Source organism: Ctenopharyngodon idella, chromosome 24, assembly GCF_019924925.1.
Source record: "Ctenopharyngodon idella isolate HZGC_01 chromosome 24, HZGC01, whole genome shotgun sequence".
Classification (NCBI taxonomy): domain Eukaryota; kingdom Metazoa; phylum Chordata; class Actinopteri; order Cypriniformes; family Xenocyprididae; genus Ctenopharyngodon; species Ctenopharyngodon idella.
In genome coordinates this window covers 13,749,543-13,777,475 of record NC_067243.1, presented here as the reverse complement: position 1 = coordinate 13,777,475, position 27,933 = coordinate 13,749,543, and the positions used below count along the sequence as shown (strand labels likewise).

General features: G+C 36.7%; 1 protein-coding gene and 1 long non-coding RNA gene across 2 annotated transcripts; one reads left to right on the top strand and one right to left on the bottom strand.

The window, feature by feature from the left end:
* Window positions 1–4,918: 4,918 nt before the first annotated feature.
* On the bottom strand, window positions 4,919–6,702 carry LOC127507482 (uncharacterized). The gene is made up of 2 exons (XR_007928360.1): window positions 5,832–6,702; window positions 4,919–5,464 (listed from the first exon to the last, which is right to left on the bottom strand). It is a non-coding gene; the product is annotated as an uncharacterized LOC127507482 (long non-coding RNA).
* Window positions 5,138–27,933, top strand: mpped2 (metallophosphoesterase domain containing 2b). Its single transcript, XM_051884628.1, has 7 exons — window positions 5,138–5,434; window positions 8,075–8,287; window positions 9,441–9,622; window positions 10,858–11,083; window positions 25,217–25,332; window positions 25,476–25,589; window positions 26,746–27,933. Exons 2-7 carry the CDS (start codon window positions 8,160–8,162, stop codon window positions 26,862–26,864), a joined length of 885 nt encoding a protein of 294 aa, XP_051740588.1. The 5' UTR covers window positions 5,138–5,434; window positions 8,075–8,159; the 3' UTR covers window positions 26,865–27,933.

The following is a 27,933-nucleotide window of genomic DNA, read 5'->3' as shown; positions in this document are numbered from 1 at the left end:
TGTAGTGGTGTATGTCCTTGATCAATAACTGTACATCTCAGTTTGATCATTGTAGTTCTTATAACCCCTTAATAACACAGTATACATCCTGTTGTTTTGACGTATATGCTGAAAATGCACATTTACTATTGACTACATGTCATTTGCAATGACTGACAGCTGTGCTGGAGAAAAGCCCCCTCTTTCCTTATTCATTGGAATAGCCGAGTGCCCCATTATTATACTCCTCAGTCCTCCTGTAATTATTGAAAAGGTCAAAGGGCACCATGCCTTCCTCCTCCAAGGGGGTTAAACTGTGTGCCGGAGTTCCAAAGGTCCAGGAAGTGACAGTGCCATGTCACCTTTGACATATTGACAAATATTCATGTTCATGAAAGACACATAAACTGGGTTAGCTGGGTTGCGCAATCAATATCAAACTCTACATCAGTCAATGACAGACATACATTCCTATTTCATATTCAGCATTAGTTTAGTGTGGTATGAGGTCAAATAAACCAGACATGCAGCTTTCAATGCAATTTAGCCATACATTTATCACAACCTCTATAAAAGCCTGTATAAATTATTTTATTTTTTGTTATTTTAACCCTAAAAATTCCAAATAATCACAATGAATGGTTTGAATCAGGTGCTGTCTTATAATTGAATTATATAGAATGTGTCACTGTCAAAAGAAGTGTGCCCCCTTCACTAATTATCCCAACCTCCCTAGAGTCAATTCATTTCATAATGATTCCTGGAAAGCTGCTGCAATTGTGAGAACTCTGCAGGGGACAGCAAATGCCCAATGACCACTGCCGAGGACCCAAACCCCACTGCATTATGTGGAATTAGTGTGTATTGATTCATCCTTTCTAGATTATGGATTTGTTCCCTTATTCATTACTTTGTAGGTCAGCTAACGGTCATCTTTTAAAAAGAGAATTAGTTCAACTGTACTGTACTTTGCGTGTGGTTTTTACTGCTAGAAAATGTAACCTTATTTGAATATTGACTTTGATGAATACTTCTTTAAAGTCAATATGCAATCCATTTTACCTCCATAAAGTGACATATTTCTGAGTGATAAAGTTTGGGTCAATAATGTGACGGGTCATTTTTTTGTCCAAAGGCCTTAATAAATAATAAAAAACAAAGACATGACAAGTATGTAAGGTAGTACAACTAGATCTCTTTTATTGAATCCAAAAGGTTTTAATTATATTTTGCTACATATAAAGGTATTTTAAAGATTTTGAAGTGTCAAAAGGTCATTTGGTTTAACCGGCCAATACAGCCATTTCATTTGTGATTAAAATATCTTAAAATGTAATAACTGTATATATTTTTTATTCTGGCATGATTTTATAACATCAAATATCAACGTAGTGCAAAATGGTATTAAAATGTATAGAAGTCTTTGCTTTGTTATGAGAAAGAATGTCCGAAAAAATGAATTTAATTTATTTGAATGTCATTCGGAGTAACCAATATAAAAGGACCATTTTTGGATCAAGTCATGCGGTCATGTGACAGGATGTGACATCATTCAGACACCTGCAAAGAACCACATGGTCATGAAGCAAAGTAACTAACTCTCTTTTAACTATTTGAAAAATTCATGTTTTCATTTGCTCATACGCATGTCCCGAAACATCAGGTCATTTGGTACAACTGCTATAAAACACTGGAAAATGTTGCAATATTTTAAAACCTTGTACAAAATAAAATATGTTTGATTGTCCTAGCTAGATATCAGCCTGTTAGCATTTTTTTAAAAAAAATATCATCATTCGGTATAACCAAAAGTGTCATTCGGTAAAACCGAAATTTTGGTTAAACCGAATGACTTTTTTGTAAAACATGACAAAAAGCAATGTTAATTGATTATAAAAACCACATAATCTCATTGTTAACTCTTAATAAAACTTTTAAATTAATTATATCTCCATTATGTTTTTATACATTATTCGTCAATGACCCATTTAACTTTTCTTTTATCCATCAGGAATCAATTGTATTGTATTTCTTTTTCTTTGATTATCAAGGGCAAATAAAAATTTATTAAAAACTACTTTTTTTTAATAGATTCTTTTTGCTGAGACCAAAAATATAAGAATACCTTAGAAGCTAATTATTATTAATATTTTACATTAATCCTTAAAGCTCTTTTGAACATACAACAGAGAATCCGAGCATCACAAACACTGTATGCTGTATATGGTACATCTCCTGAGGAAGACTCATCCTGACATGAGAGGATTTGATGTCGATCCATCCTTAGAGAACATTCATCACATATTTTGTCACCAAAATAAGGCTTAGCAATGAATATGCACAACAAAGGCACCTAATATTGCTATAGAACAAACCAAAACAGCCACCCACCCACCCACCAGCACATCCACAATCCCACATACACCAATACAACTCTGCTCTGAATGAAAAACAGCAGTAATGATCTGACGCTCGCTCTCCTGTGCTGAACAGACAAGAGAGCAGTGCTGGTGATGCCAGGCTCTGTCAGTATAGAGCTGGATGACAGAAGGCACGGAAGCCTGAACAGCCTGGTTGCCATGGAAGTGAAATTCTCTTTCAGCTTGCTTTCCCTGCCTCCCTCACCCACTGTTCTTCAAAGAATGTATCTTCTCTCACACACATGCATACACAATAATGACAACCGTGCCCATGCAAGAACAAAATAAAGGTTTCAGGATGTGCATGCAAGTGTGTAGGTTTGATTCATCTCAGCATTAATGAAACAATTAAATAAATTAATTAAACAGTATTTAATTTGAATAGTATTTCAAAGTGCATCTCATCTGTATCATAAAAAAGATAAGAAATAAAGCATATAAAAGTTAAGTTGAAACATTTTTAAAAACATAAAAGTGAAATTAAGTATTCTAAGAGCTGCAGCTGTCTGTCTGTTTTTTTTTTGTTTTTTTTTTGGGAAGGCCGGTAAGGAGTCTGTTGCAGTAGTCCACCCTGCTGGTAATGAAAAAATGAGTCGCCTTAAGCTTTGTAATGTTGACACAGCCGCTGCCCTTATCAACCAGATGTCAGCCCTGCTTTTATGAACTCTGTAAACTCATGCAGATTTATTAGTGATAACAATTCATTTATTGATAACTGAAAACCAGAGGCTTTCAAGACTACCAGCAAGCTACAAAGATGGAAAAAAGTTTTTACATTTTTTAAAGTCGGCATGAAGTGAAAGTTGCGATAGTCATTTCTTCCCTACTGTGATGGATATCCGAGTGAAATGGATTCTCGAACAAGAAAAAATTTAGGGCGGGGCTTGATTTTGTCCATCGGGATTTGATTGGACAGGGATATTCTCGTCCATAGACTGCAATTTAACTGACACTTTCAAGGTCCAGAAAGGTACTAAAGACATTGTTTAAAAAGTCGACGGGACTACAGTGGTTCAACCTTAATTTTATGAAGCGACGAGAATACTTTTTTGTCAATCAAAACAAATATAACGACTTTATTCAACAATCTTTTCTCTTCAGTGTCATTCTCATACGTTGTTTACATCCAGCGCTTCCGGGTTCTACGTCAGAACGCGACTCATTATTGGCCGGCTCCTGCGTCAGTATCACACACATGCGTTGTGGTGTTCACATGATCAGCTTTGGCCAATACTGAGCTGGCATTCGGATGCAAACACGGAAGCCTTCACTGTGCTTACTGCGGCAACTGTGTAAGGATAATGACAGGGAAGAGAAGAGATTGTTTAATTAAAGGGTTAGTTCACCCAAAAATTTAAATAATATAATTTATTACTCACCCTCATGCCGTTCCACACCCGTAAGACCTTCGTTCATCTTCGGAACACAAATTAAGATATTTTTGTTGAAATCCGATGGCTCGGTGAGGCCTGCATAGCCAGCAATGACATTTCCTCTCTCAAGATCCAATAATGTACTAAAAACATATTTAAATCAGTTAATGTGAGTACAGTGGTTCAATATTAATATTATAAAGCGACGAGAATATTTTGGTGCGCCAAAAAACAAAATAACGACTTATTATAGTGATGGCCAATTTTAAAACACTGCTTCATGAAGCTTCGGAGCGCTATGAATCTTTTGTGTCGAATCATGATTCGGATCGCGTGTCAAACTGCGTCCAAACTGAAATCACGTGACTTTGGCGCTCCGAACCGCTGATTTGACACAAAAGATTCATAACGCCTCGAAGCTTCATGAAGCAGTGTTTTGAAATCGGCCATATAAGTCGTTATTTTGTTTTTTTGGCGCACCAAAAATATTCTCGTCGCTTTATAATATTAATATTGAACCACTGTACTCACATGAACTGATTTAAATATGTTTTTAGTACATTTATGGATCTTCTTAATTTGCATTCCGAAGATTAACGAAGGTCTTACGGGTGTGGAACGGCATGAAGGTGAGTAATAAATGACATTATTTTCATTTTTGGGTGAACGAACCCTTTAAGTTGTTATTTTTGTTTTGTTTTTGCGCACAAAAAGTATTCTCTGCACTTCATAAAACTAAGGTTGAACCACTGCAGTCACGTCGACTGTTTTAACGATGTCTTTAGTACCTTTCTGGACCTTGAAAGTGTCTGTTTAAATTGCTATCTATGGACGAGTCATATACCTCTCGGATTTTTGTGTTCTGAAGATGAACGAAGGTCTTATGTGTGGAATGACATAAGGGTGAGTAATTAATGACAGAATTTTCATTTTTGGGTGAACTAACCCTTTAACAAAAACGGCTATAAAAAATAAGAATTGATAAATTGCTGTTAAAGTGTTAATAAATATGTTTAACAGTGATTTATTGATGTAACTGTTTTGAAATTTTATGTTACTGTTTAATTTACTGGGACTAGTAAGGCACTATTCTCTATAAAACTGTTCTGTAACAATATTAATTGTAAAAAATGTTCTACAAACACATTTGAACTTTTTTATATATATTTGGAAACCCCTGTGCTAGATCATAAAGCCAAACTGACATATGGAACAGCTTTTGATTATAAAAATACAAATATTTTACCTTAATGGCAGTCTGTACTTAATATAAAATATATGCAAATTACGCTGCCAAATTCATTGGCTGTCTGACCTATCGCGTGCGCTTCCGGTGAAAGGTGCTGCCCAATGGCTGTCCGTCTTTTTACCCCTCGACTCCACTGCTGTGCTCTCTGACCCCAGTGGCAGCGCGCGCTCATTGCAGTCGTCTCTCTCGGGCTCCCCCTCTTCCCTCATCGAAGCTGTTCTCTCTCGTCTGTCTCCCTCCTTCCTCGTCTGTCGCATTTCAGTGAGAGTGCTAGTGGAGAGAGACCCCGGGGGTCGAAGGTTCTGCCCTGGCCGCCGCGACCTCAACCCCTCACGGCTTCCGAAATATCCGATGACCGTCGTCTTTGACACATCAGCGGACAACCCCCGAGCGGTTTTGGGCCAAAAGAGAAGGTACACACAAGTCGCTTTTGAAGAAGATCGCTAGGGGAAAAAATAGCGAGCACAAAGCGGTAATGGGTTAGAGGTGGCTGGTTGTCATGTTCGAGGGAAATCGTTTAGAATTACATTGGAACATTTTTACACCAGCGCAGCGGATACATTATAACATTTTCGCAGCGATACATTGTCACATTTTCGCGCCGTTAAGTTTCTTTCACGTTCATAGCTCGGCTTCTGAATAAAGGAATTATGTGGAAAGCTGTAATATTTATTGATTATTACGTGCTTTAGGATTACTCGTGCCTTGCTTTGTGCACAAATTATGCGTTATTTACGGATTGTTTATGCTATCTGAATGAACGTTTGTGATTCAGCTGCCTCATAGTAAGAAGAACAGATTTTGCATTACCAGTACAATGAAATATAGACTTTCCTCGTGCAGTCTGACGCCAGTTTAGAAGCTTGGCTTTTGTTGACAGATAATTATGGAGTCAGAGGCTGCCAGCTCACCGCGAGCTGTTGGTCATAAGTGTTATTAATGTGTTCGGTCTGAAGTCGTCCAGGGAGGGTGAGCAAAGTTCAAGTTTATGGCAAAAGGTTAGCCCGCCAGAGACTGTGTGAGGCGGTGCAGCTGAACAAAATAAATGGATGCAGGTAACAATGAGGGAGATTTTTTCCTTAAAACAGTCTTGTGTATGTCTTTGATTACTTGCAAAACGTATTAACATGAATTAAGAACGATAAATAGAGTTTATTCATTTTTAAACAATGAATTGAGCTTTTGTCTTTGTTGTTAAAGGGAGAAGGCAGTAAAGCATTGTGGGAAAGGTGCGTTTGACAGTTTGAAATCCATGTTGCAAGAACAGGAAGCAGAGCAGAGGTTCCCAACTGGGGAAAAAATATGAAGAACAAGTTATGTAAGGGATAATATACAGTTAGGCGTCATTTATCACAAAATACATCTTGACAAGGTGGTTAGGACCCCAACACGAAGCACAACAGAGATTGTAAAATATAGCCTATATAAATATTTTATATGACTACCACTCTGCAATCAATGTTTCTTCTTCTATGGACTAGTTAGTTAACATTTAGCTACATGTTAACATATTTTGCTCTATTTTGAGTTGTTTGTTATTCATTTCTTTATTTCTTACAGGTTCTTTATTCTTCCAAGTAATTTTTTTTGGGACTCATGAACTTCTAGATTTTTACTTATCTATTAATTTTATGATGAGCATAAAACCTTTGATAGATGGCCAAGGTTTTATGCTCACCATAAAATTAATACGGAAGTAAAAGTTTCGCTTGCATTGATATGAAAAGAACTTTAATAATCTAACATAATATAAATACAAAAATCGAGATTTGCATAAACTGATATAATACTTTTCTTGTGAAAATGTACAATGCTTCATGCAAATAAATTAGAAATAAGATTGGAGGAAAAACGTCAATTTTCGTTTGCTTGCAAAACTTTTTTTTTTTTTTTTTTTTTCGCAAAAGTATTGCGTTTCCTCACGAAACTTTTCTTTTTTCCTCCCAGCTCAAATTATTTCAGTCACCAAAGTTTTTGAGTCAGTGCAACACAAAAGTTTTGCGTTCTCTCAGGAATGAAAATTTCTCGTGGAATGCAAATTCATGTAAATTGTTTTTTTCTAGTCATCTCATTTTTGTTTTTTTTAATATGTAACCCAGGACCACAAAACCAGTCATAAGGGTAATTTTTTTTAAAATTGAGATATGAAAAGAACTTTATTAATCTAACATAATATAAATAAAAAATTGAGATTTGCATAATCTGATATAATACTTTTCTTGCGAAAATGTACAATGCTTCATGTGAATAAATTAGAAATAAGATTGGAGGAAAAATGTCAATTTTCTTGTGTTTGCTTGCAAAACTTTTTTTCTTTTTCCCCGCAAAAGTATTGCGTTCTCTCATGAAACTTTTTTTTTTTCCTCCCAGCTCATATTATTTCAGTCACCAAAGTTTTTGAGTCGGTGCAACACAAAAGTTTTGCGTTTCTCTCAGGAATGAAAATTTCTCGTGGAATGCAAATTCATGTAAATTGTTTTTTTCTAGTCATCTTTTTTTTTTTTTTTTTTAATAAGGACCACAAAACCAGTCATAAGGGTAATTTTTTTTAAATTGAGATTTATACATCACCTGAAAGCTGAATAAATAAGCTTTCCATTGATGTATGGTTTGTTAGGATAGGACAATATGTTTCCGAGATACAATTATTTGAAAATCTGGAATCTGAGGGTGCAAAAAAATCAAAATATTGAGAAAATCGCCTGTAAAGTTGTCCAAATGAAGTCCTTAGCAATGCATAAACACTCACAAAAATACATTTTTGATATATTTATGGTAGGAAATTTACAAAATATCTTAATGGAACATGATCTTTACTTAATATCCTAATGATTTTTGGCATAAAAGAAAAATCGATAATTTTGACCCATACAATGTATTGTTGGCTATTGCTACAAATACATTGTAGCAATAGCCAACATAGATTAAACTTGTCTTGAGGTCAGATTACTGAATATACTGTTGACACTGTCTCAGTACCTTCCTGTTAAACTGTATTTGGATTTGCATCATTAACATTTTGCATCTTGGTGTCTCTGTGTGTGGTGACTCAGATCCAAGCCTTGGGACTAAAGGATGCTTGCTCACCGGATCTGCACTGCACCACTGTGACCTGCTGATGCCCCAACCACAGGTGCCATGGCTCGCAGAATATCCTCCCAGGGGAAGGTCACCATCTCCGTGGATGAGTACAGCTCCAACCCGACACAGGCCTTCACCCACTACAATATCAACCAAAGCCGCTTCCAGCCCCCTCACGTCCACATGTGAGTGTCTGTGTACAGCGTTCCTGTAACTGAAACATTGATTTAATTGATTGATTGAAGACAGAACAGAATGCTGACAGAGAGGACATCTGGCTGCTTTTGTCTCATCTCGCCCCGCCAGGTGATCAGAGGCTCCTGCGGCTTCACTTCTGGTGTAATGAATTAAATTGACCTTTTTAACTTAATGTTGTTGCAGATTAGGCATTTTAATGAGATTTTTGGGGGGTGCATAACAAGGTTTATAAGATAATGGCACAGTGTAAATCTAGTGGCTATTTCTTAATTCTTTGTTTATAGCCGCGAACTATCTTTAAGACTAAATGCAAGAACCAGAGACACATAAGCATTTTAGGTTCTGAATATATCAAACCAATATTTTTCCCAGCATTACAGCATTTGTGGCTAAATTTGATTGTAATCGTAATAGAGATGTTAGGGTTAAAACAGTGTAAGACTGTTATTAACCAGAGGAAGGTCAAAGGTTAGTTGAGTTGATTAGCTCTTTAACAATAGCTCTTTGACCCCAGGGTCAGAGCTCACCTCTAAAGAAACCTGATTATTGACTGATGCTGATGATGGCATAATGAGGCCTGGTGCATATACTAAAGAATGGACCAGCCTGATTAGCTGAGCCTTTGCTGCTTCAATGGTACCATGCAATTAAGGCACATCAGCACAAGCAAAAGGGATCGACCAGGATGCATGTGCCATTGAATTGCTTTTAGCTTAAGTGTGGAAGAAACATCTATTTGTCGTTAAATTCTATTACGTAACCCGATGCAATGTACTTTGGGCAACAAATGTGCAGAGCAATTTATGAGCGCAATATATGGCAATAATGTTGACATGATTCACATATAGGAAGCTCAAAAAGGGGATGTTCCTCCTTACACTTTCAATTCACCTATATGACTTTTTAAGATATTTTGACAAATGTGTGTTTTTGCCCATACAATGAAAGGCTGTTTTGGACCCCATTGGCTTTCATTGTATAGACATTCAAAATGTTTTTTTTTTTTTTTTTTTTTTGTAAAGTTGTAGAATTTTCTTTGGTATCTTTAACCTTTTCTTAATTCGCTAATAAAAGTCATCTGTACATATAACATACATACATACATATCTTCAGAAACAAACACACTCTTAATTTTCACAGGGTAGAGCCACTTCCCTACGATGCGCCAAAGCCTGTGGGTCATACGCGTTTCGTCTGCGTCTCAGACACGCACTCGAGGACAGATGGAATCCAGATGCCTTTCGGCGATGTGTTGCTTCACACGGGCGACTTTACTGAGCTCGGCCTGCCGTCTGAAGTGAAGAAGTTTAATGACTGGTTAGGTAAGTGCGCAATACCAGTCCCGTCACCTTTGCTGACAAGCACTTCCCCTGCTGTCACAGCATGAACTCCCAAACAAAAGGTCAATATTAATGATACTGTTTAAATCACATCTACCAAAAGTGGCAGAATTTAAAACAAAAAATGTAAAGCTGTGCTATTTAGGATTTGTTTTAACCTCAAAGTTGTTTTCAATTTAGTATTTGCAAATCTGGGCAGTGTCTTCTCCCCCCCCCCCCCCCAGTGGACAGTGAGTAGAAAGGGAGGGGACAGGATCGGGAAAGGCCCACGAGTCGGGACTCAAACTCGGGTCACCCGAAGCGCGACAGCGATATATGTTGATGCGCTGCCCATGAGGCTATTGGCGCCAATGCAGTGCCCTATTTTAAAGGGGTGGTTGATTGTTGGTAGGGACTACAATGAGCTTCTTCCTGGGTTAGTGACATCACTAACCCTAAAATTGACATAAACCCTGCCCCCAAGAACATGCAACAAAGGGGGCGAGGCCATGTTGAGCTGCTTTAGAGAAGAAGAGTTGTTGTAGTAGAGTGTTGTTACCATTTAATCAGTTTACGCCGGACTTCTTCAGAAATGAGGGTCAATTCAGTGCTGGATTTGCTCAAAAGATTAACATGACGACACATGCTAGTCGATGAGTTGAATCAACTCCACAGCAACTACATAAATTTATCTACTAACCATTCAGAAACGCCCAGTTGCATTCTAAAAGTTGTAACTTCTTCCTGAGTCGATGCAAAAACTGACAGTATTGTTACATAATTTTGACTGAATTTAATAAGCTGCAATGTGCACAGCATTTCTAATAAGTAGGAAGGCATTTGCCCTTACTGGAGTTGAAGGAGGTCAAATTGGAAATTGAAAAATGCCCATCTGTTGGCTTAAATAGGTGCCCTTCGGTCTTGTCTCGTTGGCCTCAGCAGCAATTCACTTTGATGAAATCAAGGTTCTTTAGGGTTACTGAGGTCAAAACTATTGTTTATCTGGTGAAATCAATTGCATGCTTCCGCCTACGAATGGCAGCCACAGTGAGCTGTATATTTGCTTCTGGTTCTTCAAAGCCTTTAGGTAATCTTTTTTAGATTCTAGGTCACTAAATAATCTGGCCTAACATGTCACTTTGCTGCATTTAAATAGTCCTATGGCCACAATAATGCAAAATATTGTTTTCCATTTGCTGCCAAAATCTGTCATTCTCATTATCTGTCTCCTCTTACAGGCAGCCTTCCCTATGAGTACAAAGTTGTCATCGCTGGAAATCACGAACTTACCTTCGATAAAGACTTTATGGCAGAACTCATAAAGCAGGATTACTACCGTTTCCCCTCAGTGTCCAAGCTGAGGCCTGAGGATTTTGACGACGTTCAGTCCCTCCTTACAAACTGTGTGTACTTACAGGACTCTGAGGTCACCATTAAAGGATTCAGGATATACGGGGCTCCATGGTAAGCATTTCTAAATCATTGTTGTCCTCAAATTGCTTACATTTTGTTTGCTACATCTGTCAGGCAGCATACCCAGGCTTAGTTTATATAAAGTGGCTTGTTAATTCCTTCGTCCATCACTGTGTACATATGTTAAGTTTAATGTTTGGTAAACCATATTTCCAAGACACGTTGTTTGGTGATGTTTTGCTTGATAAAGCTCCATAAATCACAATCAGTGCTCTGTATGGACAAACCATATGCAACATATGTCAAGTCCGTTAGTTAAGTAACAGATGGCTTGCTTACCTACATTAAGTTTGTGTTTGATTTATTGGAATCAAATAAGGTTTATGTCTCTTGTATGATTTCTCATGGCTGTCTTATACTTTGAGATCAACCGATTGTCTACAGAGAGACCTCTGTAGACCTGGGTTATGCTAGACACCGTTGTACTTTTTGCTCCACAGGACACGAGACATGTTCTCACTCGCTACAGATAGTGTTACACACATACGCACACACATACACACATTCACTCACTCTCTTTCACTCCATCTATCTTTTTTCCTCTGTTACTCTTAACCCACACACAGCCGTCATCACACATTGGCATCTTCCATGCAAAGACCTCAGAGTCTGATAAGCAGAACATTATCTCAGTTAACCCCTCACCCACTGGGCTGCCCCCTCTCCGATGGGAGACCAACAGAGCTGTGTTAGATTTCAGGTGTGAATAGATGCCTAGCAGTGTTTGGCACGGAGAGCTTTGTGGCAGTGTGACACAGTAGTCGACAGCTACTAGAAGCAGTTTATCACCTGGAGACGATGCTGAAGCGTCAGTTGAAATTGATGACAGTTGCCTCTTTTATTTAAAAATATATGTACAAATTAATGAGGTTTTTATTGTCATATATTTTCTGGTCACCATATGTCCTTGGTATCTGGTTCACATTAGGCCTCATTCACTAATAATTTCATATAAACTGCTTTCATACAAAATGTTTGTGCACAGAAGAAGTTCACATGCAAAACTTCCACCAGATGTTAATTAATCCAGATTTTCTAAATAAATTTCATCTCATTTAATCTCATTTGCCTAATCAATACGGGGTGTGACAAGGCATTTAACTCACGAGAACGAGACAAGTTTTAGACCGTATTTTTAAGAAATCTTCAATGACGAAATAAACGACTAGAAAAATAGTCAGCAGGTGCTTTTGAAATGTTTTGACTAATCATCTAGTAATGAATGTCATTTCAATTGTATTTTCTGAGTATGAATTATCATATGCAGTAAAAGACAAACATACTCAAGCACTGTAAAAGGTTTGCCACAAACTCAACTGACTGGCTTTTCTTCTTTATGATTTCATATGAGTCTCTTAAGACCTTAGAACTATACATGATTAATGAGCTTCTACAACTTTTGACCTCCTAACTAAACTCCTTTCCACAGATTGATTATAGAAATAAAAACAGTATAAATAAAAATGAATAACAGTTTTCTCTTAGTCTTAAGTGCAAACAATAAGTGCAACCATAAAAGTACTCTCTCAATATTCAATGTGCAAACAGAGACCAAATTTTTCTTCAAGCATGATACAGAGCTAAGAGATGGTTACAACTACACAGCTCAGCCTAAGATAGCTTTCATTTTGGGAGATATTTGCATGCATCAGTGAGCTGCTCTCAAATGCGCGTTCGCGTTTTACTTTTACTTTCGAGATCATGTGTATTCTGTGAATAGAGAGTGGCGGTGCTTTTATCTAGACGATAAAACATTTGTCAGAGGCTCTGTTGTGCAACGAATCCTCCGCCATGGTCTTGTCAGTCATCTCATCACTTACTCTTGTTACATGATCAGTGAACTCTGATTCCTGCTGCACTACTTACGACTCTGCAGCTCTTGTTAAATGAGCTGGATGGAATTGAAGCGAACGTTATCCAACTGAATTAAATAGTTTTTATTTCTACAAAAAGCAAAACAACAGTGGAGGCGTAATGTAAACGTAGAGGTGGCATATTCTATACTAATTTCACCCTCATACTCCATCATGGCAATATCGCGAGACATCTTTTCAACTCTTTAACTTCAACATCTGTATCAATCAATGCATGCAGCATTGTAATTTACATATTTTTATTTTATTATATAAATATGTTATATTAGTAATTTAGTTATATCTTATTTTTTTCTTTAATTGGCTTATCAATTTGTGTGTGGTTTCACAAAAACACGATTAGTGAATCAAACCCACTATTTAAACCAAATCTTTAGTCTATCTATCTAAAATATCTTACGGTCTTCAGCCAGCCAGGCAGAATTAAAATGCTAATTTTGGTAAGAAGTGGGAAAACCAGACATCTGTGATGGGTGGTCTCGGTGGGGGTGCTCTTTGGTCATAGTTTTCCCAGCCTCTCCTGCAGGAAGTGCTTTTTGTTCCAACACATCCTGGTGCTTTGTTGGGAGAGAGGATCAAAACGTGAGGCCGACCCCAGTGCGCCCCTCCAAGTGCATGCTCGCAGTGGGCCGCTCTGACCTGCCTGACCCCGGGCCTCAGCTATCAAGGAGGTCATTTACACGGCTTCATTCTTCTTCCCTACAAAGTGCTCGCTCAGGCTTGACTCCCGTCTGGCCCAAGGTAGAAGACGAGCCTGTTTTATGTCAGTTTATTTATCCGTATTCCCTTTCATGGCAGTGCTCCTGACGTTACGTTGACCTTGACTTGATTACTCTCTGTCGTACCAGACGAATATCCGATATACCTTTGTATGCCTAACCAGATCATCCAATAGAAGCAGGGCTATCTTGCATAGCTTGGCAACTGCTATACTGATAACAGCGTGTTTGGTAATCCTACTTACGTTACGCCTGATATCCACACCGATACGTTTCGCATATATTCCAGCTTGCAGCTGTGATTGGTTTGATTAACGTGTAAGCTTGTTGTGCTAGACGGTGGTTTGGCTTTTGAAAATCAAAGGCTCTCTAATCCTCTTAGGAAAGGCAGACGTAAGTCATGTGACCCGAGTTCATATTGGGTGAGTGTTTGCAAGGCGATAGATAGTGGAGGTGTGTCCCTTGCTGCCATAGAAACCGTATCACAGCTTCATCCTCAGTGCTAATGTGTTATGATTATGATGTGCTTGTAAATGAATGATCAGGGACAATATAACGGTCATTTGTGGGTTTTAGGGTACACAGCAAAGCTGTTTATCTGCATTTGTACGGATACTAGATATGAAGTGTGAGGATTTTCTCCCTGTGTGCGGTCAAATCAGCGTGAAACTAATTGCGCTAATTACTTGATGATAGTAAGTATTAGTAGCATAGATGTCATTTAAGGTGAGGACTGTTGGGAAGTGTCCCCACCACTTTTTGCTTAGGCTGATTATGTCCCCACCATTTTATGAAATGGTTTGCGATACATGTAATGTAGTGGATGGTATAGAGGTTTTATTTTTTTTGTTAGTGTGTTACAGTGAGTGCTGAAAATTTTTAATGTTTTGCTGAGCAAAAGCTGAGGGCAGTTTCACTTTTGTTCTATATTGAAACCACAAAACAAAGTGCAAACAAATGTGTCCCCACTCCTGACAACTGGTGTACAGCTGTAATTTTAGTGTATTAAAATAAAAAATTGCTGTCATATTACGCTACAATTAAAACGTTGCGAGTCAGTAAGATTTTTTTGACAGAATTAATGCTTTTATTTAGCAAGGATTTATTAAATTGATCAAAAGTGACAGTAAAGACATTTATAATTTTACATAATATTTTGTTCTTTTAAACTTTTTCATCAAAGATCCTGAAAAAATTGATCTGTTTCTAGAAAAATATTAAGCGGCACAACTGTTTTCAACATTTATAATAATAAGAAATGTTTCTTGAGCAGCAAATCAGCATATTAGAGTGATTTCTGAAGGATCATGTGACACTGAGGACTGGATTTCCACCTGGTATTAAGATGCATTTTGGTCGATCAGATCACAAGTGGACGACACTAAAAACAGGTGTAAACAGGGTGTAAAATGTTTTGAGCTTGTCCACTTTCGACCACTTTCAGAGGTAGTCGAAAATGCTTTCAACCAGATTGCTTTCGTAGTGGAAATGCTCATGTGGTCGAATGCGTTCGAACAGCCACAAAAGACCTTCTACTCTCCGCCTACTGACCTAACGTGTAAACATTATGGAACGCGTGCTAGCCAGATGGGATTGAAACTTTGTCGGCTGAAGACCTGAAGTTTGGTTTGAAGACAAAAAATGTACCAAGCACAATGTTCTCTCACCATTCATGATTTCTAACACTCACTCAGCGTTTAGCCGTGGTCTTGCAGCTATCAGAGCAGAAACGAAAGCTGATGCTCAACGTATGTTTTTCCGTTGGGCACGTTCATTTGTAAATTGCTTGTAAATTGCATAAGCTTCTGGAAAAAATCACCATACATTTACCCACCCATAGACCCTTCCCTCGAAGAAATCAGGACGAAAGTGGTTGAAAGTGGACAAAAGAGACTAAAATACCAGGTGTAAACGGGAATGTGTCTCCCTCGTCCACTTGTTATCCAATCGACCAAAACCTTAATGCCAGGTGGAAACAGCACCAATGATGCTGAAAATTCAGCTTTGCCATCACAGGAATGAATTACATTTTAAAATATATTAAAGTTGAAAACGGATATTTTAAATTATAATAATATCTCACAATATAACTCTTTTTACTGTATTTTTGATCAAATAGATGCAGACTTGGTGAGCATAAGGTTTCCTATTATTGGGTTTCCTATGTACATTGGCCACCTTTCTAGAAGATTCCATTCCCCCCGGCATGGATGAGAAATACAAACATTTTATGAAGCGTTAAATCCTGAAATACACTGGCTTTAGTACAGATGTAAGATTTTACAGGCTTATTAACATCTTGAGAGCTTAATGTGTGTTAACATGTGTGGCACCTTGGTAGTGTTAGACTCTTGAAGGTCTGCTAATGAATATTAATTGACTCATCTGAATTGAGCTGACTGAATTAAGGTGTTGAAAAGAATCTGTAAGTCAGTGTTTTTCATCTTTCTTCTGATTTTCACATCCATCTATCAACAATATGATGGCTTGCACATGTTCCTTAGTGTTGCGAGCACCACGCTCTTCCCACTGAGTTACAGAAGCATATGCTCATTGTACTTTAGCTTGCTCATGTTTTCATTTTTTTGTTCATTCATTATTGACCTTCATGGAGGAAATGCAGAACCCGCATGCTGTTCGTAAATGTAATTACCTCGTCCATCCTGTCCTCTCAGCTATCAACAGAAGCCTCTATAGAAGCAACGGTTTTCTCTGGCTCCTGCTGACAAGCTACCTGCTCACGTCACTGATTGTAAGCTGACCCCTGGCCCGAAGGTGGCATCATTTGTCAGTGGTAATTAACAGCTGACATCTTCTCTGCTGGGCCTGCTGATGGCTGGTGGTGGTTGTGGTACCAGGCACGGCGGATTGGGAAATTGAGGGGGGTGGAGGGCATAGTGAAAGAGAAAGCGATGGACCAACTAGAAAAGTGATCAGATGCTGTTAGTAAGCAGGCTGTATGGAAATATGTTGACCACACACAAAAACAAATCTCTTCACAGGCTTCAAGAGTGGAGTGGGCCACTTGTTTTTTTTTATCTCCAGAGGGGATTGTTTTATTTGTTTTTCTGAAGGCAGTGTGCAGACACAACATATTTTGTTTAGTTGTAGTCTACCTTTGAGGTCTGAGGTTATTTTAAAAGTTTGTTGGCAAGTTGTTACCTTAGTTTTTTTGTTTTGTCTTTAAACTGCAGCCTAATAAGCTTTAGTGCAACATGACAAATGTAAAGGCTTGTTAACCCTTAAATGCATGAATGTTTCACCAATCATTCTTACATATTCGGGTCTTTAGCGACCCGGATCTATCTAACATGGATGGATCTCCACCTGTCGCAATAATATAAAACTCCCCTAATATTAGAATAACCATTACAGAAGAATAAATAAAGCATATTTTGTTACCTTTTGAAGCTTGGAAGGGCTCATTTTGAGCAGATGTTTTATGCCATCATCACTGTCCTAGTCAGAGCTCATTTCCCAGTACATTCAGCAAATGATAGTTTTGAGAATATGTTTGAGATTGCGAGGATGAGCCCATTCGCGATCTCAAACATATTCTCAAAACTATCATTTTCAACATCTTCAAAATCAATATTTTGATCGCTGATAGCTTCACCATATCCTCCATCAAGTGACAGCGACACTCATATTTGATTGCATTCGGTACTTGCTCTGCAGTAAATCGCTGAGCCATTTCATGTTTTGCCTATTCTTTTGTTTTCTGTCTGAATGAAATGTTACTTCATCATTGTGTATCAGACATTGCCACCTTGTGGAATAAGGGTGAATTGCGCTTGTTCCGACATCAAAGATTCAATTATTGTTGTGCATAAAAAATATACGTACACTGATACACACCTCGGGTCGTTAGCGACCTTATACAATTTTTACAAAAAATTAATAGGAAAACAGGCATTCTTTTACAATTTTATGATTTTTTTTCTTATTATATTCTTTATAATGAATTGATTGAGGAATACTAAGAAGGTTGATGTCTAACTTTGAAAAATGAATGAGGAGGAGGGTAGTGAATGATGTCCCGGGTCGATAAAGACCCGGGATATGCATTTAAGGGTTAACTCTTTCCCCGCCATTGACAAGTTATCTCGTCTTTTATGAGAAAACGCTTCCCCGCCAAAGACGAAATTTTACGGCTGTTATAAGGTAGGGGGCGATATTACGCATCTTCTGAAAGTGTACTGAATCTCCTGATCAAAACACAGGTGAAGAGGATGCAGAAACAAGCAATAGCATATGTAAAATAACATGATCACCAACATTAAACAGCATATAAATCAAAACTGCCTAACGTTACTGAAAGAAATGTCGACCCAGGCCGGACTGTGTAAGCTTTGGGGGCGTTGATGGACTCGATCTACTCCATCTGTGTTTTGATCATCGTTCTGAATCCAATCCAGATGTAGTCTTTGACAAAAACATGATTTTCTTAGCTTTTTGCTCAAAATGTTGCTTTTTTTTTATGAAACTTACCCATATTCAAGTGTTGATAAAAAAAAGAATGCATGAAGCCAGAGTAAAGCAGAGGGTCTGTTCTTTCTTTTGATATATTGCTTGTTCAGATATTCATACAACAAAATATTCTGGGGGCCATGAAATTTTTGTGAAAATGATCAAAAACCTTGGTGGTGGCTGGTGACTAAAAAAAAAATGCTTGGCTGGGAAAAGTATAAGTATTTTGTTTGGAGAGGAGCAAATTTTTATTGTATTCCAGTCATCAAGGCTGTTGACAGTCATGGTGTGGTAAACTATCCAAGTGGAAACAGATTAAAGTTGTTTTAATCTTGGTTTTAATGAAGTATTGTTTTAATTGAGAGGCTAGGTCTTTTTTTCCTTCTTTTGATTGTTTGGAATCAGGGGTTCAAACATTTTTTTTCTCAATAAATGAATAAGCAGCTAGCCTGCTGTTCAAAAGTTTGAGGTCAGTAAGACTTTTCTTTTAAAGAAATGTATATTTAAAGTATTATCAGTAGAACTGATAACACAACATTGATAATAGTTTTGCTTGAGCATCAAATCAGCATAATAGAATAATTTTTGAAGGATCATGTGACACTGAAAACTGCTGAAAATTCAGCTTTGCCATCACAGGAATGTTACATTTAAAATATTTTGAAGCAGAAAAATTGTAATAATATTTAATAATATTTGACAATATTACTCTTTTTACTGTATTTTTGATCAAATAAACGGATCCTTTGTGAGCATAAGAAACTTTTCTAATATATTTGCTGCCAATCTTGCTTTGGGATGTGTGCTGCATGCTAGTACCTTCACAAAATCACACTAGACAGGAAATCCCAACATCTCATTTCCTCTCTACTCTCTTGTTTCTCTTTTGTCCCGTGTTCAAATCTGCTTTTTCTCTCCTGACTGTTGATAACCGTCTCCAGCATCACTTTCACAATCACACATCTTTCTCTGATCCCCCTCTTTTTTACCGTCCTGCTGTCAGGGGCAGATAAATATTTCAGTAATCCTTTTTGCATGTGAGGTGTTTGAAGGACTGGCAGGCTTGTGCATTAGAGTGGCACACTGATTCCAAAGTAAGCACTGCGAGTGTGTGTATGTGTGTTACTGAGGCTCAGCCGGCTGCTCCTGTGTGCCACTGTGTGTGTGAGTGTGTCCAGGTCAGCGAGAGTTCATCAAAACAAAGTGCTGACGAAGCCAAAACAAACACACACGCACAGACACAAATATACACTTGTGTCTCAGTACTGAACACAGTTTCTGATAGTGAAAGCTTTCTTTCTCTCTCTCCTATTTTTTTTAAAAGATTTTTTGTTGTTGTTAATTTACGTGTTTAAACTTTTTTTTTTTTTTTTTTTTTTTTTTTTTTCTCCCTTTTCTCTGTATTTATTTTCAAGATTATTGGAGTTTCAAAAAATTGACAAAATTATATTTAATTCTAATTTTTATTATATATCTATTTTATATATATTTAAAATTGGGATTCATTTACATTAAAATTTAGTAAAATGCCTAATCATTTATTTTATGATCTTTAAATTTACTTGTTTCAGAGAACATTTTTTATCCTGCCTTCCTTTATTTGTTAATTTTTATGTCGGGATGTAATGACATCTCATTGACGACTGGCTTGATGTGCGGATGAAAGCCCGACTTGGACGCTGATGTTTATGTGTGAGTTAAAGCAGACGAGCCTGAGTATGTTTGCAGGAAAACTAGCAGGGTTTGAGAGATTGTACCCAAGGGTACCGGCCTGGTTCGAAAGCAACCACTCGCCTTTATTTGCCTTGCCATCAATCATCCACGGACAAGCCTACATACACACACTTACACTGAGACCTCAGCAGCCATTTCCTGTGTTCAGGCTCTATTTCATCCACGATCAACTCCATTCTCTCCAATCTATGAAGAAGCGTTAATGGATAGACAAACAGTGGATACTGCAGGGTCTATGAGCCCAGCCTGTGATGATGGATGTGTAGTGTTGAATCCATAAATGACTGCGCTGTTAAGTTTGGTTAAGGAGGATGGCAGTAAAGTGACAGCCTGTATTTGAATATTTGCTTATGTCTTTGTCTTAAACACAAAAGAATGGTGGTAATGACTGTTAACTGTGCAAATCCAGAACTAGTCCTACACCTTGTCGTAACCAGGTGTGGTGCAATCAATGTTGTTATTGTAAAATAAAATTGAAACTTAAAAAATAAAATTAATTGAAATAAATCTAAAATAAAATATAATATCAGTGAAGTGAACATCTTAAACCTAAAAAACTAAACTAAGAAATGTTGCTTTTAAACTAAATTAAATAAAACAAGCTGAAGTTTAAACACTTAAATTACTAAAACTGAAATAAAAATAAATTAAAGCTAAATAGAAACATTAAAAAACAAAAACTAATAAAAATGACAACTCACAAGTTACACTATAATGAAAATATAAAAATAAAATAACGCAATAAAACGATAAGCAAAATCTGCTACACATAATTATGTATATTAAACATTAAAAACAGTCAAATTGGCAGTTGCGTAGCATAATATATATATCGCATAATAGCATAATATATATATCGCATAATAGCATAATAAATATATAAATATATATATATATATATATATATATATATATATATATATATATATATATATATATACATACATTTAACGTGTTCATTTAATTAATTAGTTATGGGGAAAAAAACGTGTTAAAATTATTAACGCATTGAATGCGCCCGTGAATGACTCAATGACTTACTCATTTAGACATTTACTGCCACCTACTGGTAGTTTTAGTTTCTTATTTAGAGCATTATTTCATTAAAAAATAATAATTTCATATTCCATATTAATAAAAACCCCATTAATTCTGTAATTTACTCACCCTCATGGCCGTTGTAGCCTAAAAGTTTGTGTAGTAAATTCTATGTTGAAATAATGTCTGTTATTGTGATGTCTATCTGATGCTTTTCTCATTTAACACAATAATGACTTTAAATTATCTTTTGGGGGTAATTTCTCAGCCAAATTTGATGTGTGACTAGATTATTTAATCGCCACATTGTGTAATTAGATAAAAATTTGAATATATATATATATATATATATATATATATATATATATATATATATATATATATATAATATATAATCCAAATAAATTCTCATAAATCTTGTAAACATTTGTAAAATAATTGTAAATTTAGCACTTATGTTTCATAATTATATGTGTGTGTTTTAATCGGAGTAGATGCTGGAACCTGCGTCTGGAGAGGAAGCATATTTTGAAAACAACTTTATTTGACAGACCCTGTTCCCTTGCAAGGTTTAACTGGGTCTCTAAGTCTAATTGGCAGTTATTTTAAAGCGACAGACTCCATGCGTTTCTATTTTTCCCTCTAAAACCTTTTTTCATTCTCTCTGTAATTGGTTTTCAATACTCTGCTCCAGGGCTCTCTCTCTTGTTATTTTGAGGTGGTACAAAGGACTGGGCCCTAGTTCCTCGTCTATTTCAGCATAATTCAGTGAATGAAAAAAGATCCAGGTCTAAGGGAACATGCTGTGAAAACCCTTTCCCCCTCTAGTCTTAACCTTCTGCCTCTCAGAGACTCCGATTTGTCAAGTGCTCGTTGTAAAATGACCTCTGGACAACTGGGCATGTGTGCTCATACATAAATGTATGCCTGTCAGTACGGGCAGTATCAAGCCCTTTAAGACTCATTAATGCTTTTAGCTTCTACAACTTAGCTACTTAGTGTTTGTAATCTCATCCTTCCCTAATGTTTCTTTTATTTCAAGCTGTTTTATATTCATCAGATTCATCAATCAGGTCACATCATAGCCGGATTTACTAAAAACTTATGAAAGAAGATAAGAAATTTCTAAATGCTAAGAAGTTTGTAAGTCATTCTTGCTAAAGACACCCTTTTTTTGCACTGCCTGCAGATTACCTTAATAAACGCACACTATTTTCGGCGAGACAGGCTTGATGGGAGTTCAGCAATCAGCATGACTTTTTTTTTTTTTAATGTGTAGTGTATAAGCCTTGTATAATTATATAATTAGGGACTGATTACTAATTAATTTCTATCTGACTTGGTGTCACTTCAGAGTACTTGTGCACATCCCTAGTAATAGTAGTATGTATTATATGTATCTATTGTTAAGTTGTGGTCACATTTACTGCTGCTCAGCGTAATTTTATGGGTGAAATCCCGTCATTCCAATAGGAATCTTGATGATCTGGATTTTTGTGCAAGGGCAAAAAAGTTCTCCGCACAGATTTCGCTTATGTTCAAGCTGGTCATGCAAACTTCCTGTGCTGACCAACAGAAATCTGCTTGGTTTTAAAGTGAATTCTGTGAGTGGTGCTTCATATATCTCTACGATACTGACAATTTTGCACACAAAATTTTGCTGACATTTCGCTAATGTGACCGCACCTTTGTTGTAATTCTTAAAGGGTTAGTTCACCCAAAAATGAAAATAATGTAATTTATTACTCACCCTCCTGTCGTTCCACACCCGTAAGACCTTCATTCATCTTCGGAACACAAATTAAGATATTTTTGTTGAAATCCGATGGCTCAGTGAGGCCTGCATAGCCAGCAATGACATTTCCTCTCTCAAGATCCATAAAGGTACTAAAAACATATTTAAATCAGTTCATGTGAGTACAGTGGTTCAATATTAATATTATAAAGCGATGAGAATATTTTTGGTGCGCCAAAAAAACTAAATAACGACTTATATAGTGATGGCCGATTTCAAACACTGCTTCATGAAGCTTCGGAGCATTATGAATCAGCGTGTCGAATCAGCGGTTCGGAGCGCCAAAGTCACGTGATTTCAGCAGTTTGCTAGTTGACACACGATCCGAATCATGATTCGACACGCTGATTCATAACTCTCCGAAGCTTCATGAAGCAGTGTTTTGAAATCGGCCATCACTATATAAGTCGTTATTTTGTTTTTTTTCGGCGCACCAAAAATATTCTCGCTGCTTTATAATATTAACATTGAACCACTGTACTCACATGAACTGATTTAAATATGTTTTTAGTACATTAATGGATCTTGACAGAGGAAATGTCATTGCTGGATATGCAGGCCTCACTGAGCCATCGGATTTCATCAAAAATATCTTAATTTGTGTTCCGAAGATGAACGAAGGTCTTACGGGTGTGGAATGGCATGAGGGTGAGTAATTAATGACAGAATTTTCATTTTTGGGTGAACTAACCCTTTAATATTTGAAACAACCCAATAAATTCATTAAACATATTACCTTTGAGGATTTAAGACAAGTCCTAACTTTAAGAGGTTATTTATGATGATTTTAAAGAACATTCTTTTAGGATTTTTAGGATTCTTTTAGTCTTAAGAAATGTTTTTGGGAATACAAAATAGGGCTGCACGATTAATCAAAATTAGCACGGTTATGAAATCGCAAAGGTTGCGATTTTATTTTTTTATGCGCAGCTTGTCCATGAAGCATGGCTCTGTGATCAGTAGTAAATGCTGCTCCTTCTGAAAGCACTGTGAGTTTGAGTCGTGTATAATGTGCTTTTAAAAAAACAACATGCGTAAAACATCTTTCCAATCATGAGAAGCATTTATGAATCTCTTGTCCAACAAAAGACAACATTTAATAACATGTTTTTACTCCAAACTCACTTCATAATGTCAGTCAATGTTTGAAATAACATCCTTCTGTAAGATGATGTGTCCCCTTACACAGAATAAGGCACACATTATTTCATAGTATTCTATACAGTGATAAAAGCTATGTCGATTAGCATTGCATTATAAATATACTTTATTATCATGAAAATACTTGAAGGCTGGAAGAACTCATTTCATTTTACCAGATTGAGTGTCTTGGTTGTAGTTCTGGGGTTGGAGATGGGAAAACCTCCTTGTCTCTTACGACATTTGACCTTATTCGTTGTTCCTAATACCCCTAGACTGGGGAGCGACGTAACATAAACCATATATTGTCGTAGTCTTGTGTTTATTAGTCATGTTTAATCAAAGCGTTTCAATCTTCTGTTTATTCAGCTACAACGATAGTGATTTCCTAGAACTGTGCATCATTTTTTAAGAATGTTTCATGAATCCTACCCCAGGGTTTTCCTCACACCCTGACCATTTATTAAAACTATGCTGGAAAAAAGGCCACTCAGAAACAGCTATGATTGTGATGTCACAACTATGCGCACATTAACATTATATAGGCACCTTGAATTTAGTTAGTCCTTTGCGTTTGTTTCAAGCTGTGTTGAAATACTGCACTGTAGTGCAGCTTCTGAAGTGCCGTTGAGCAGTTGCAGACGTTGCTCTCCGCAGTGCTTCCAACTCTCATTTGTCTGCTCTGTCTCCATCCATCACCCAGCTCTGCTTATCAGCATGGGGTCAGTTCCTGCCCTCTCTACCAAGGCCTACATTTAGCCCTGGCCTTGCACAGCCTTGTCTAGCTGGGGCCAGACACTTGGCCCTTATCAGACTGGGTCTGAGAGTGGTAAATAAAGGTCTGGCCCGGGTTACCACAGGCTGTCAGCAGGCCCATCCCAGAGGGGAAATAAAACTCTTATTAACATGCTTCTGCTCATTGGTGCTGACAGCTTGATCAATCTGCCTCCTCTGCAGATGACCTCTGCTCCGCTCCGAACCGCTGGACACCCTGATGGAGGCTGAAATGAATAGCTTGAGTTGTTCCATGGCCTCAAATCTGATGCTGCAATACTCTGAGGCATTTTTAGACTTTTTTTTTTTTTTTTTTTTTAAAGAAAAAGTAATCTGGATACTGTTTGGTTTAGATCATGATGGTCTAATATATATATATAATATAATTTTTTTTTTTTTTTTTTTTTATTATTAAAAATGGCTACAGATTCATGCAACCTAACAACTAACCTACTTTGAAAATTGTTTTGCAAAGACACACTCTACTTTTGCCGTATGTGTGTGAGAACAGAACACAGGCATGTGTATGATGATTTTGACATTTATGAAGTGCGTAAAATGCGTTTGTCTGCTCCCACAGGACCCCATGGTTTAATGGATGGGGCTTTAACTTACCTCGTGGCCAGTCTCTCCTCGATAAGTGGAACCAGATCCCTGAAGACGTAGATATTCTTATGACACATGGGCCTCCTCTGGGTAAGCACTGAAGAAATGTAAATGTAACTGTAGATGTAGAGCATGTATACATCAGTTTGTGTCTGCAGATGGATTGTTGTATGTTAAAGTCATCATAAATGTGATGATACGCCACTAAGGATGTGATGTTGGACTTTGTCCAGGGTTCAGAGATTGGGTCCCCAAAGAACTTCAGAGAGTTGGCTGTGTGGAACTACTCAACACTGTACAAAAGAGGGTCCGACCCAAACTCCACGCATATGGGGGAATCCATGAAGGTCAGGGCTTAACTCTCTTTCATTCATTTTATATATATATAACATATATATATATATATATATATATTATATATATGTATACATATATATTAGTGCTGTCAAATCGATTAATCGTGATTAAAGGGTTAGTTTACCCAAAAATGAAAATAATGTAATTTATTACCCTCATGTCGTTCCACACCCGTAAGACCTTCATTCATCTTTGGAACACAAATTAAGATATTTTTGATAAAATCCGATGGCTCAGTGTGGCCTTTATTGCCAGCAAGATAATTAATACTTTCAAATGCCCAGAAAGCTACTAAAGACATATTTAAAACAGCTCATGTGACTACAGTGGTTCAACCTTAATATTATAAAGCGATGAGAATACTTTTTGTGCGCCAAAAAACAAAATAACGACTTTTCAACAATATCTAGTGATGGACGATTTCAAAACACTGCTTCATGAAGCTTCGAAGCTTTACGAATCTTTTGTTTCGAATCAGTGGTTCGGAGTGCGTATCAAACAAAATTTCAATATTTCACGTGACTTTGGCAGTTTGATTCAAAACAAAAGATTCGTAAAGCTTCATGAAGCAGTGTTTTGAAATCGGCCATCACTAGATATTGTTGAATAAAGTCATTATTTTGTGTTTTTGGAGTACAGAAAGTATTCTCGTCACTTTATAATATTAAGGTAGAACCACTGTACTCACATGAACTGTTTTTAAATATATCTTTCGTAGCTTTCTGGATCTTGAGAGGTTCAGTGACATCGCTGGCAATGGAGGCCTCACTGAACCTTCGGATTTCTTCAAAAATATCTTAATTTGTGTTCTGAAGATGAACGAAGGTCTTACGGGTATAGAGTGATATGAAGTGAGTAATTAATGACAGAATTTTCATTGTTGAGTGATATAACCCTTTAATCGCATCTAACATAAAAGTTTGTTAATCGCAATTAATCAATTTGACAGCACTAAATATAATTTTATATATATTATTTTGATATGTATGTTAATATTTTTATTTATCTATTTAAATACATATATTTAAAAAAAAAATAAACAATTTGAAAATATTATATAAATAGATAAACAAGTATTTAAACATTTTAAATAAATTGTACATAAAATAAACTCATAAAAAAATATTTTCTCTTTCTCGTTCTCAGGGTATGGCATAATGACAGATGGCTACACAACATTTATCAACTCCTCCACATGTACAGTCAGCTTCCAGCCCACCAATCCACCAATCATATTTGATCTCCCCAACCCAGGAAATTCCTGAGACTCATTAAAGCCCCACCCCCTTTTTTCTACATAACTCTTCCTTACTTAAAATGAATGGTCTTTTTGTACTGCTTGTATTTAAAAATGCATGGAAATGAAATATTTTTTAAAGTCGGATTGAAGCCGACACCATTTGAATGACTATTGTAGGCGAAGAACTTGTGAATTCATATTTGTAATTTGTTTGCATCAGTTGCCTTCTGTTTTTCCTTTTTTTTATTGGTCAGGATCTTAAAAAGTGCATTATAAAGGTACTCCTAAAAGTGTCAGCAATACTTGACCATGTCTGATTTATTGTTAATGTGCTTTTTAAAATTATTATAAAGTTATTTAAAGTAATGAACTTCTTGTGTGGTGTATTCAATTTTGGATTAAATGGTTAAGTTCATACTTCACACAAGTCAAAGGGTCCATTGGGTTTGATATTTATTGCTGCAATCAGACTTTGCTCTTTTCTAATCAAGAAGACACATCTTTATCTACCAGGTCATTAAACACCATCAGGCGAGCATTTTGTACTCTCATCATAAAGTGGCACAGTATGTGTCAAAAGATGAAAGGTTTTTAAATGGGGTGTTGTGAATTTAATTTTGCATTATTGCTGTGGTGCTTTGTCCTATAATTACAGTTTAGAATAGACTGAATGTGCAAATTTTCGAGATCATAAATATCTGATTGTGCATTAAGCACAAAAAAAGTGGACGAGAATTTGCAATGTGACTGCCTCAGGAGATATACAAAGATAAATTTGGTAAATTTCTGTAAAGGTTCAAACACAATTGTTTATCGTATAGATTTGCAATACCATTGTATTCCATTTGTTTTGAAACTGGAAATGACATTACAACATTAAGCCATTTCATTTCTCATCTCCATTTTTAGTTGTTGTAATAATGTGCATTGTATATTTCACTGTGGATCTGCAATCTTGTGAGCACAAAAAAAAAGAAAGACGGTTTTATGTAATTTCTGATATTGTAAATGCTTTCTTTACATGTTTTGTGACTTTTTTATTGTGACATTTAGCCAAGTTTATATGCAAATAAAACAACAAGATTTTTATCTGA

Coding starts and splice junctions, on each gene's coding strand:
- mpped2 (XM_051884628.1), top strand. CDS start 8,160: ATGGCTCGCAGAATATCCTCCCAGGGGAAGGTCACCATCTCCGTGGAT. Junction 8,288..9,440: donor CAGCCCCCTCACGTCCACAT/GTGAGTGTCTGT, acceptor TAATTTTCACAG/GGTAGAGCCACTTCCCTACG. Junction 9,623..10,857: donor GAAGTTTAATGACTGGTTAG/GTAAGTGCGCAA, acceptor CTCCTCTTACAG/GCAGCCTTCCCTATGAGTAC.